The sequence below is a fragment of the Nyctereutes procyonoides genome, unplaced genomic scaffold (genome assembly GCF_905146905.1).
Source record: "Nyctereutes procyonoides isolate TBG_1078 unplaced genomic scaffold, NYPRO_anot_genome, whole genome shotgun sequence".
Lineage (NCBI taxonomy): Eukaryota > Metazoa > Chordata > Mammalia > Carnivora > Canidae > Nyctereutes > Nyctereutes procyonoides.
In genome coordinates this window covers 78506147-78518830 of record NW_026575146.1, presented here as the reverse complement: position 1 = coordinate 78518830, position 12684 = coordinate 78506147, and the positions used below count along the sequence as shown (strand labels likewise).

The following is a 12684-nucleotide window of genomic DNA, read 5'->3' as shown; positions in this document are numbered from 1 at the left end:
CGCAGGTCACAGCACGGGGGGTGGGCAGGAGAGGCTGGGCGCCATATTGCACTTTGGGAGTGGGGCCAGGCGGGGACCCCCCTCAAACTGGAGCCTGGGAAGGAGGCTGGAGGCCATCACGTTCCCTCCCCCTCTGGAGAGGGAGGTGAGCACCCCCAACCTGGGGTTAGGGAAGGAGGTGGGCAGCCACGTGCCTGGTCCTGGGAGGGGCCAAGGGCTGGTCCTGGCCTGGACGGTGAGGGCAGACCAGGCCAGAGGCCACGGCAGAGGCTGCGCGCGGGCGGCCGCCCCGGTGCCCCACACTGGTTCAGCTGCCGAGCCCCCCTTTGCTCGCCTTGGCCTTGGGGGGCACGGGGAGGCCTTCGTCGCCCTCGCTGTCAGAGCTGCAGCCGCTGACGTCAGTGATCTCCAGCTCCGAGTCGCTGTCATCCTTCCCACCCAGCGCAGCCTCTGGTCCCCCAGCTCCGGGCAGTGCCAGGCGAGGGGCTGCTGCCAGGCCCGAGGGGCGCTCGGGTCCCAGGCCCTCCCCTGCTGAGGCCAGTAGGGGCGAGGCTGTAGGGCCTCCCCCAGCCCCCGCCCCTGCCGAGGGCAGGTGGCCCAGGGAACTGGCCAGAGGGTTGGGGTAGAAGTGTGGGGGGTACAGAGAGGGGGGCAGCTTGGGGAAGGGGCCGGTGAGGTACGGATTAAAATTCCAGGGGTACTCCGGGAAGGCGCGGCCGTAGGGACCCAGCAGGCCAGGGGGCTTGGAATAGCCAGTGGCACCTGGGGAGCATGGGGTGCGTCAGGCTGGGCACAGCACACCTCCACCCTGGGGCTGCCTCCCATGGATTCGCACAGCCTGTACCTTGTCCCGGCACCTTCCACCTGGGTCTGCCCCTTATCTCTCCCACGCAGCATCCGCCCACCACCCACGCTATGTGGTTTCCCCCACTTCTGCCCTGGTGTCCCCAGTCCTCTGGCACCCTGAAAGCTCTCCTCCCTGCCTCTCCCTAAACCCTCCTGTGGCTTTTAAACACACACACACACACACACACACACACACACACACACACACACACACACACAGCCTTGCCCCGGGCCTCCTTCCTGCATCCTGCCTCTCCCCATCTTTTCCCATCCTCTTCCCTCCGACACAGCAGTGTGCCTCCCCCCCCCAGTCAGCCCCAGCATCCCCACCTGCAGGTCCTTACCGGAGCCCAGGAACGGGAAAGGGCTGTCCAGACGCAGCTTGTCTGGCTCGGGTGTGAACAGGGGTGCCCGGGCCCCTGGCTCTCCCAGGCGAGGGGCAGAGAACAGGGTCTGCAGGGTCTGGAGAGGGAGGCAGCACCACTCAGACTGGCTACCCTGTCCCCAGGGGGCTGATGGCTGGGGAGGGGACCACCAAACACCCCGTTCTGGGACCCCAGAGTCCTAACTCACCTCGGGGGTAAGGGGAGGAGCATCTGGCCCAGGCGTGCCCGCAAAGGGACCAGGGGTCAGCAAGAGTGGGGAGCCCGTGGTGGCTGCTGCCACATCCAGCAGCGGGTAATTGACAAGTACGACTTTGCTGAAGTTGAACTTGTAGGTGAACCTCTTCCCTTTGGTCTTATGGAGAATCCGCTTGTTGTAGTAGTAGCTGTGGGGAGAGGGAGCAGGAGGGGATGCTGGGGAGGGGCACCGAGGGAGGGAGAGGGAGCCCCTGACTCCTGTTAGTGCACAGAATGCAAGTTTGGGGAAACCGAGGCACACAGGAGTCCCTGAACCCAGGTCACAAGGCAAGGCAGGGGCGCAGCAGGGGCGCCGCAGGGGCTGGGATCCTGACTTCTGGCCCCCTCCTTGCTTCCCTTCCACTCAAGGAATCACACAGTAGCCACCCCACGCAGATCCCTGCGCGTTGGGACCCAAGGGACTCTGCCCCAGCAGACTGAGGGCAAGCACCGCGGGGTGCGGGGTCCAGAGGGACGGTGAGGGGAGAAGGAGCAAGGTGGGGGCCGGCCTCTCCCTGCCCCTCCTCACCGCAGGGCCCGGCTCAGTTTGTCATAATTCATGTGGGGCTTGCACTTGCGGATGCCCCAGAGCCGAGCCACTTCATCGGGGTCCTTGATGACGAATTCCCCGTAGTCCCCCTGCCAGGCGATGACACCCTGGTACTCCTCCTTCTGCAGCAGCTCCAGGATAAAGTGCCACAGCTGGATCTGCCTCGAGCCAGGGGACGACTCCGGCTTGTAGGCCCAATCCGGGAAGGCAAAGCCTGGGGACAGGGGAGTGGCCCCAAGTCAGGACCCCAAGTCAGGGGCACCAGGACCCATGTGGACTTGGGAACCAGGAGACATCCAGTCCTCCCCTGAATCCTGGACTCTGATGAGCAGCTACCCAACCTCAAGCATCTTTAGAGACCCAATTCCTATTCTCTGTACCCTAGCTGGTGTCAGTCCCCAAACTGTCCAAATAGTGGCAGAGAACTCAGTTGTCCAGGGACCCTGGGGTGGCACCTCCAGCCTCATCCTCTACCTTGGCACAACTCTCCCGGGTTTGGCGTCCCGGGATAGAGCGTGGGAGGAACCAGTTTCCTGCAGCCTTGACTGTGGGGAGGAAATGGGAGGAGGCAGCTTATGGGGAAGGGCACCCCCTCTGCATCCATAGCCCTTCTGGGAGGCTGCTGGTCTCTCCTCTCTGGGACACCCCTGACACTTGCTGTCTTCCCCTCTCTGGCCTTTGCCCCCTGCTCACTCTCTCCCCAAAGCCCTCCATGGGCCCAGAAGCCCTCCATGGACCAGGCCAGGCCCATGCCCACATGTCTGCCCCTGTCCACATCCATACACCTTTCACGTCCCGTGTCCCCTCCCTGCGTCTAAGCTACATCAGTCTGAGCACACTGTGCGTAAGCAGATATCCCCAGCATACGTGTCACACAGATGTCCACTCACGTACAAGGGACGCCCAGCCACACCACAGACCACGGATGCACCAGAGTGCTGCACTCCTGCTGGAGCAGAACACCTCATGCACACACACACACACACACAAAAAAAAAAAACACCTCATGCACAATGTGCCTCCACGGCAGACACACCTGATACCCGGCATCACACATCTGTCCCAAAACCCCGTCACACATCCCAGGCCCCTCAAAACTGGGACCCCCTAGCAACACAGCCATGACAGGAGACACACAGGATCGCAAAGGCCCAGATAACAAGGCGCGATGGAGCCGGTGAGTGTGGCATCAAGATGTGTGTCAGCCTGACGGGCACACACAGGGTAACACCATGCCTGTAAAACAGCCTCCCAATCCCACAACACACAGGCGCCCACGCTGCAGGACCCACAGCTCGTTCTGGATTTTGAGCCCTCAAAGGGTGTCCTGTGCCCCATTGGCCAAACACACCAGGAGAGCTGGATGGAAGTGGGAGGGTCTCGCCCACCCCTAAATCTTACCTCCCATCTGGGAGGCCCCAGGTCCTGGGTCCCACTTCTGGGCTACATCCTCTGTCCCCTCTCCCTCAGACACCCGGCCCTACGCATGAGAACAGCAGGCAGGGTGAGCCTGTAAGGAACCAAGGCTGGGGAGAAAGACAACACCGAGCTGGGACACCAGCCACGTGTCTACTTGCTGTGTGGTCCCAGGGCAGCTCCTTGCCCTCCCTGGATTCTTAGAATCTCAGGGGTGGGAGCTGAGAAGCAGCAGGGTCCCATCTGGGGTGCCTGGAGTATCAAGGGGGGTGCTAACGCCTCCCTGCCGAAGGCTCCAAGGCCGGGCAGCTTCCTCCCTGAAAGGAGAACTTTTCTCTCAACCCCATCTTGGGTCTTTCACATTCCAGGTGACAGGACTCCATTAACTTGCGAGCTCTGGCCCAGACCACACCCTAGTGGGGAAGTTAGTGTATCACGGACACACTCAGAAGACCCCAAACACAATAGCACACAACTGGCCATATACGTGCAGATGCACAACCCAACCTGAAACCACCACCTGTCCTCAAATATATTGTACCTGCTAAGACACTAGAGAGGACGCACATTGTGAAAGCCTCCCACATTCAGTCACACTCGGTGACACACGGATGCAAGAAACCCCCTGACACAAACACATACACACACACCCAACACAGAGGCCTAAAGCACACCGAGACCTCCATTCTGGACCAGACACCGACCCAGAAGTAACAGTAGCGGGCTCCCCACCCCACTGAGGCAGGCACAGACTTAGTGACCTGGCACATACCCCCTCCTCCCAATCCTAGAATGTAAACAGGCTCAATATTCTAAAGAAACTCGACCCACCCAGCCCAGAGACACTCAGGTGGCTTCCTGCATCTGTGCAAGCAGGCACGCCAGCTCACACAAAGACAGATGCTGCACAGACATACACTCCCAGTGTGACCCCTTCTTCCAGAAACACAAGTGTGACACAGGGACGCATCGAGACCCCACACATAAGCAGGCACAGAGTCCCAGTCTGCACGCACGCATGTGCATATGTAGACACGTGTGCACGCTCACCACACACACACATACACACACACCATCTGTGGGGCATGTGACTTGGACTCAAATGCACATCCAACCAGTCTTACTGTCCACATCCCCAGCTCTGAGTGTCCACTTCTGAGCAGGCCGTCCTCTCCCAGGGCTCCGGCTGGCTGGGCCGTGTCTCCACGTCCCCTGCCCAGGCAGTCCCTGTCCATTTGTCCACCTGCACCTGGCCTGGTGCCCACTCTGGTCCCGCCCCTGCTCCATCAGTTCCTATCCATCTCCAGTCTCCTTGCCTCTTTTTTGCCCAAGGATTTGGGGGAGGAAGGGCACAGATGAGACCCCACGACCTCAGACCCCTGGATCCAGTCCTTTTCAGACCCTAGTACCTCCACCCTCCAGAAGACCCTCCCATCCCAGCAGGCAGGTGGCAGGGACATCTGGCTGTAAAGTTTTTAGTCAAGTTTTCCAGTGGGGGTTTGCATTCAGGGGACTGAGAGAGAGCCCCGGGCAGAAGAGGGAGGACAGGAAGAGGGGCAGAAAGGAGGAGCCGGCTGGCAGGGGAGGGGCGGGAGGTCCGGGCCAGTTACCAGGGGTCCAGAGAGCCGGCAGGGCGGGCGGGGCGAAGAGAAGGTCGGAGACGCAGCTACAGTCCATGGTGGAGCCAGCCCTGCGGAGAGGCCGGGACAGATGCACAGATGCGGGGACAGGCAGGAGAGACAGACAGGGGTCAGTGGGGTGGGCGCTCCTCCCAGGCCCACCCGGCCTGCCACCCACCTCCCTCTCCATCCACGTCTGGCCGACCCTTCCTCCCAGCCTCTCCTCCCGCAGCAGCCGCCTCCTCCTCCTCCTCCTCCTCCTCCTCCCCCCCACTCTGTGCCTCAATCACTACCCACGGGCCGGCCTCCCTCCCGCTGCTCCCACTCGCTCCCACTCGCTGGCTCACCACCCGCCCGCCCCGCACCAGCCCCGCCGCTGCCGCCGCTGCCTCTCCGGCTCTCGCACCTGACCTCTCATCCGTCTCTGGGGCTCTGGGGCTCTGGGGCTCTGGGGCTCTGTCCCTCTCTCTGGCTGTCCCCGATTTGTCTCGCTCTGAACCTTGCCCGCCCCCCCAAGCCCCGGCCCACCCAGCGGACCCTGGGGCTGGCTTGTCCTGCTTCCAGGCAGCCCCCAGCTTTCATCTGCTGCCCGCAGTGGGCCAGAAGCGGCCTATGGGGCCGCACCCTGCAGGAGGGCTCCCACAGATGCCCCCCCAAACTACTGCCCAGCCCTCAGACCCCTGCCACTTGCACCTGCCACCCCCTGCCCTTCAGACACTTTCTCCTAGATCTGCCTCCCCCACCAAACAGCACCCCAGAAACCCCTTCCCCTTAGATCTGCCTCTCCCTGAGACAGCCCCCCCAGTGCCTTCCCCCTAGAACTGCCTCCCTAAACAACCCCCCAAACACCCCATCCCCCAAGATCTGTCTCCCTTCATCAAACAGCACCCCCAGACACCCCATCCCCCTAGATCTGCCTTTCCCTGAGACAGCCCCCCTAGATACCCTTCCCCTTGGTCTTCCCCCCTCCATGGCCCTCTCAGACACCACTTCCTCTTAGGTCTTCCTTCCCCTCAGAGAGACTTCTCCCCAAACATCCCTTCCTTCCCCTACATCTGCCACCCCCACAGACAGCCCCCCTCAGACACCCTTCTTCCTTGAATATGCCTCCCCTGGAGACAGCCTCCCTCAGACACTCCCTTAAGATCTACCTCCCCCAAACAGTACCCCTCAGACACCCCCTCCTTTCTCCCCCTCAGACACCCCTTTGCCCTTGGATCTGCTTCCCCTCTCAGACCCCTGCTCCTTCAAATACCCCTCTCCTCAGATGCCCCATCCCTATGCCTCTCACAACCTTTACCCTTCTGCCAGCCCCTCCCCGTCAAGCACCCCCTATCTCAGACACCCCCCCACCCATACCGTAGACATCTGCTTCTCGACACTCACCCCTCAGACACATCTTCCCCCTTAGATACTTCAGCCCGCCACCACTCCCACCCCTCGAGACCCACCTCCTAGAGGGAGCACTCTCCTCAGACCCCTGGCTCAGACGCCCCCTCGCATACCCTTCCCCCATTACGCCCCCTCGCATACCCTTCCCCCATTACGGGCTTTCGCACACAGCATTCATCTCAGACACCCTCTGCCCAAAGATCCCCAACAGCCGCTCTGTTCCCCATAAACCCCACCTCACCCCTCGGACGCCAGACAAGACTTGGCAGATGGCCCGTTCCCCCCAGACCCCTCCGATCCCCACGGACACCCAGGCGGCCCCCCCACGCAGTGTCCATCGCATCTCTCCCACACGGTCCCCTCCGGCACTCAGGCCCCCTGCCACCTCCTCTGCCCCTTTGTGGGGCCCCCTGCCTGGCCCCTCTGCCCCAAGTCCCCTCTGCCTCCCATCCAATCTCCCCAACTTTCTCTTGATCTCCTTCCCTGTCTCTCTTTCTCTCTCTGCGTGCATCTTTTCTCCCTTCTCTGCCTCCCCACCCTTTTCCATCTTTCTGTCCCTCTTTCCTGGTCTCCCCCCAACCCAGTGCCTCCTTGCACCCTTCCCCACCCACTCTCTCCAACCCCCGTGCCCCCCACCTCCCTCTGGTCTCCCCGATCTCTGGCTTCCCCACGCCCCTCTCCTCCCTGACCCTGGCCCTTCCCCCCCCCCGGGCTCTCCCCTCTCCCCTCTGCCCCCACCCGTGCCCCGCCAGGGCTCTGTGCCCCTAGCCCGTCCCGCCTCAGTCTCCCCCTCTCCCTCCCGGCTCCGCACCTCACCGGCCACCTCTCTCCCACCTCCCGCTCGCTCTGCCTCTCCGGGTCCCCCTCCCTCCTGCCTCCGCCCCCGCCCCCACCCCCATTGGCCCCTCTCATTTCCGTGTTGGTTTTGATTTCTCTTCCCGACGCTTTCAACTCCCCGCCGCCTCCTCCGGACACGTTATAACGAGGAGCCGTGGGATCGGCGCTCCGGGCCCTGCTCCCACGCTCCCCCCCGCATCTCTCACACGGTCTCTGCCGTCTCGCCATCTCTGCCTTCCCCTTCTCTGTTCCCGCCTCTGTCCGGCGGGGCCCACGGGGACTGGGTCCCTGCCCCGACTGTCAGGGTCCACAGCGCCATGTCTCTGGGTCCCCACATCTCCCTGTCTCCACACCGCTCTTTTATGTCTCTGGGTCTCCATGTCTCTCCTCCCCACATCCTTGTCTCCGCACCCCTCAGTCTCTTGTCTCCATCTCTGTCTCCACATCTCTGTCTCTGTGTCTCTGTTTCCGTCCCAGTGTCCCTCTCTTGGGGCCCCTTTGATCTCACCCTGCCCCTGGCGCCCCCCTGGCCCCATTGATCGCTGATCGACCGATGGAAGGACCGGGCCTGCGGGGCCGGGGCTGCAGGGCCAGGCAGGGGCCCAGTAGGACGCTGGACAGACCGACAGCGGGCCCCAGACCTGGGAGCGGTGGAGGGGGAGCTGCTGCAGCCCCCGCCCCGCCCCGCTGGTCCGCGCCGTGCGGATGGGGACTCCGGGCAAGCTTTAATTTTTAATTTTATTTTGCTTCCTCCACCCCCCCCCGCCGCCCCCCATCTCCACCGCCTGCAGCCATGGCACTGAATGTGTGTGTGCATGTGTGTGTGCGCGCATGCAGCAGTGTGCAGAGGGGCTGGGCAGGCAAGACGCTGGCTCTCTCCTCTCCTTGCCAAGCAGACACACAGCCTGGGCACGCACACACCACACCGTCACACAACATACCACGGAGACCTGGGTCAACAGAGCCACACAAGCATACGGTCACACAACACACCACACAGACCCAGGTCCATAGAGTCACACACACCACACTGTCACAATACATCAACACAGGTCAACAAAGCAATACACACCATGCTGTCATGCACAACACATCACACAGGCACAGGTCAAGTCCCACAAACCACACTGTCACATACATCACACACACTGTCAGCCGAGTGACACATACACCACTGTCATACACAACACATATCACACAACTGTGTGATGCACGCGTCAACAAAATCCTATGCAACAAGACTATAACCAACATACGTCACACAGACCCATGCAGCGAGCAACCCCGGCACACATACCACCAGGTCTACACAACACATGGGCATGCAGGTCAAAATAGTTACATGCTCCATGACTGTCACACACACATCACAATGGTCACAGATACTCACAGAGAAACAGATATGCAGTTATATAGATACGCATCTAAGACTCACCAATTCAATCCCACACAGAAACAAAGACACACAATCACAAATCACACGCAGAAACACACTAACACAGATACATAACGACACACTGAGTCTCACCATCAAATGCAGACATACAGACATACAAGCATGCACTGACTCAATGCCACCCAGAAACAGAAACGCTCCCAGGCACCCAGACACACACACCAGCACAAGCCAGTCACACACAAGTGACACCAAAGCAGTGTCACACAGACAAGCACCAGAGACCCCGGGGGCACATGTGCTCCAACACACATGGAGGCGGAGATGCACACGTGGCAACAATACAGACAGATCACCAGGAGACCACAAACACACATGCCCCCCCCCACACACACACACTCACACACGGACCAGTCCGCACAGGCTCACTCAGACCCAAAGGCCAACTGGGTGAGGAGCTATGGTGGGGTGAGGTGGGCACTCAAAGTAAAGCACCCCAAAGCTCCCACTGCCCCTGCCGCCATCTGTCCAGCTGTCTGATTGTCCCCCTCCCCACTCGCCATCTGTGTGCTTCTCAAGCATGTGTTGCACGCGTGAAATGGGCAGGGTCCCGGGCCTACTTCTGCTGCTGGCTCTCCGAGGACAGGGCTCCGGCCTCCTTCAGGCCCTCTGGGAGGCAGGGTCTCTCTCACTGAGGTCTTTGTTGTTGAGGCTCTGTCTGCCTCTAGCTCCAAATACCTCCGTTTCTGAGTATCTGTGTTTCTTGTCTCTGTCTTAGGGCATCTCTGTCTCTCTCGGTCTCTGGGTATCTCTGGCTCTCTGTGTCTCTCCTGGCCTCTGTCTCCTCACCCCCCATCACCCCGGCCCCCCTGGACTAGGGTTTAACCAGTTGCTTTCATTTCTCTAAGCTGCTCAGGCCGCCTCGGGAGCTGCCTCGGGCCTCACCCCCCCCCACCAGCCCCTTCATCCCTCACCCAGTACCCCCTCCCCTTAACACAATCTGCACAAGTGGAATGAAAATTGATTTTTTTTTTAAATTTCATATCTTCTCCGGGGCTCTGTCTAAAGAGGAGAGAGACGCGGCCCAAGACCCTTCTCCTGCCGCCACCCCCCGCACACAGGCGCTCACCAACAGGCACACACATCACGCCTGGACACACACACGCACTCTGACACTCCGTCTGCACCCACCCTGGGGACACACCCCTCCCTATGTCACACACCCACATAGGACACATCTGTGCACACAGCACACAACAGACCCCTGCACACGCTCTCTAGACACCCCCCAGTAGGCACAATTCACACACCCTGTCCCATCTGGGTGCATGGAGCCCGGCTGCCTGCTGGCACACACTATAGTGCGCATGCGCACACACACACACCTGTCCATACAGATTATGGCCACGGCCATGTGTACACAGGCTCAAGGGTGGCCCCACTAGAGGTACCAAGAGACCCCAATGGCTGTCCCAGGGAGGACTGGGTTCAGGGAGGTGACACGGGCTTTCCTGCCTGGACTTGCCCCTCCAAACCCCCAAGGTCACCTCTACTCCCACCCCTGCCCGCATCAACCAGATGCTTCGGCATGACCCTGGGTGGAAGGGTCTCTGTGCCAGGGGTGTATGAGTGCATTTGTATGTATGTATGTATGTGTACACACACGTACACACACACGTCTTCTCTCGAGGGCACACGCTGTCATCCCAACAGGCTCGTTCATTTGAGAGCTAGCTTGTCCCCACACGGGCACCCAGAACACACAGGCCCACAGAATACACACCACACACACAGCAGCACCGAACACATGTCCGTACTCACACATCACAGACACACAACCTCATGCGTCATTGGGCAACAGTTCACACAAGGAGGGCACACACCACCCAACAGTCACCCATAAATACACAACCACAGGCACACAAAGCCTTCACCGTTTTAGGGCACACAGAGCACCTTCCATGTCTGATCCCAGACACAGACACAAGCCCACAGGCTCTGAGACACCACAGCAACCCCTTAACACAGAATGCACTGCCACACAGGCTCACACCGCCAGTTGTGATGCCCAGATTTGGGGGGATTTTTGTGACCATAGCCCACAGCTGCTCCCTCACTGTGTTTCTCACACCCGCACCCCCAGCCCAGCTCTTGGTGTCTAGCACCCACTTGCTCCTTCCACCATGCCCCCCTTGGCCTAAGCTTTGTCGTCTCCTTGCCTTCAGAGATGTGCGCTGTCCTGGTCACTCAGACACGCCAGCCGCCTTGGAGAGTCCAGACACAGCACAACTCCAGAGTTTTGGGCAGTCACACAGGACGATCACGGCTGAGCACCACGCTCCAGTCACGCACATGCTCACAGACACGGCTTGGATGGATTTCCCAGCCCCGTGGGCTCATGCTCCTGCAGGTCGTCACCTGTGCTCAGGAATGCACGCACCGCCACAGGTCACACCTACACATCCTGCCACACAAACCCATCACATGAAAAGACAGCCGAGCCCCCCACCCCACCCCACATAGTGTCACACACACACAGACACAGTTGCAGTAGCTTGCACACGTGCGCACACATGCACACATGCGGGCACACATCCTGGAACCTCTGCTGAGGCTGCGCTGTGCAAGAGAGACAGAAGGACAGACTGGCAGACAGACAAGGTACCAGCTTCCCTGCTTGGAGAAGGTGTGTCTGTGACCCCGGTTTGGGGTGCTGGGGAGGCTTCCAGCCAGGGCAGGGATGGAGACCTCACACCCACCCTCTCCCTGTCTCTCCCTCTGGCTGCTGTCTCTGTCTGTCATGTGTCTCTGGGTTGGTCTCTCCCTCCTGTGCTCGCTCTCTCTCTCTCTCTCTCTCTCTTTCTCTCTCTCTCCCCCCCCCCTCCCTGAGTCCCAGTCTCTGCACGAACGTCCCTGGGGCTGTGGCCAGCACGCGGAACCCGTGTCAGTTGGGGGGTGGGGGGAGCATCCCCAGGGAGGTGGGAGCCGCAGTGCCACGCACCCCGCCTACCAAACAGCACTGGGGGAGGGGAGGGGAGGGGAGAGGGAGGTGCCACCGAGGACGTGGACCCAGAGCTCAGGCTGCCTCCCTACCCCCTGCCTGCATCCCCTTGCCCATCTCCCCTCAGAGTCCCCTCAGAGATGGAGGAAGAGCAGGGGGTGGGAGGGGAACAGGGAGACTAAGACACGGAGAGATGGGGGGGCAGAGAGAGAAGCAGGAGGCAACACCTACCAGGACTTAGATGGGGACAGAGACCGGAGGAGAGACACGGAGAAAAGATGGGAGATCAGAGAGTCCTGCCAAGACGGGAAAGAACTAGACCCTGAGGAAGGTGGTGGGGGGGGGGGGAGGAGGAGCCGAGCTGGGGAGACCCGGAAAAGGGGAGCGAGTCAAAGCAGCTTGGACAAAGTGAATTAGGGAGCCGGAGGTCAGAAGACAGCTGCTCCAAGGAGAGACCCCAGTCTGGGAGGAAGGAGAGGAGGGGCAGAGATGCGGAAAATTGAGGGATTAGGGCAGAGGCGAAGGAGTGGACCGGAGGGCAGGGGCTGTGGGGCCGGGGCAGGCGAGAGAGGGAAGCGCAGGTGTGGGTTCAGGGCCAGCACGACGCCCAGCTGCCGTCCTGGGGCGGGGTCTGTGGTCGGGGGCTGATCCAGCTCCTGGCTGCCACCCCAACTCCAAAACCTACCCCACCCCTCCTCCTCACCTCCACCTGGCCACTTCCTACCTCCTGCCTCATCCTGAGCCCCAACCTCTTCCCAAGGGTCCTCAGTCCCAGCTCCCTTCCCTGTCTTATCCCTGCACCTGGACCCCACCCCACTGCTGGGTGGGACCTCTTGGCCCCAAAAGCCTAGTATCTGAGACTTCTGTGATTGGGGGTGGGGGGAGGGGCAGGAAGCTGAAGGGCTGCTGGCCAGCTTGTCCCAGGAGCCCAACAGACCCTCTCTGGACCGCAATGGCCAAGAGGCAGGGGCATGTGTGTCCTGTTCTTGGGACCTGGCAGCAAGTAT

The 12684-nt window shown here is 60.9% G+C and overlaps 1 protein-coding gene across 1 annotated transcript; it reads right to left on the bottom strand.

Annotated features, from left to right (window-relative positions):
* Window positions 1–31: 31 nt before the first annotated feature.
* Window positions 32–5113, bottom strand: ERFL (ETS repressor factor like). Its single transcript, XM_055311691.1, has 5 exons — window positions 5043–5113; window positions 1996–2230; window positions 1420–1615; window positions 1191–1308; window positions 32–762 (listed from the first exon to the last, which is right to left on the bottom strand). Exons 1-5 carry the CDS (start codon window positions 5107–5109, stop codon window positions 308–310), a joined length of 1071 nt encoding a protein of 356 aa, XP_055167666.1. The 5' UTR covers window positions 5110–5113; the 3' UTR covers window positions 32–307.
* Between the last annotated feature and the right edge of the window lie 7571 nt (window positions 5114–12684).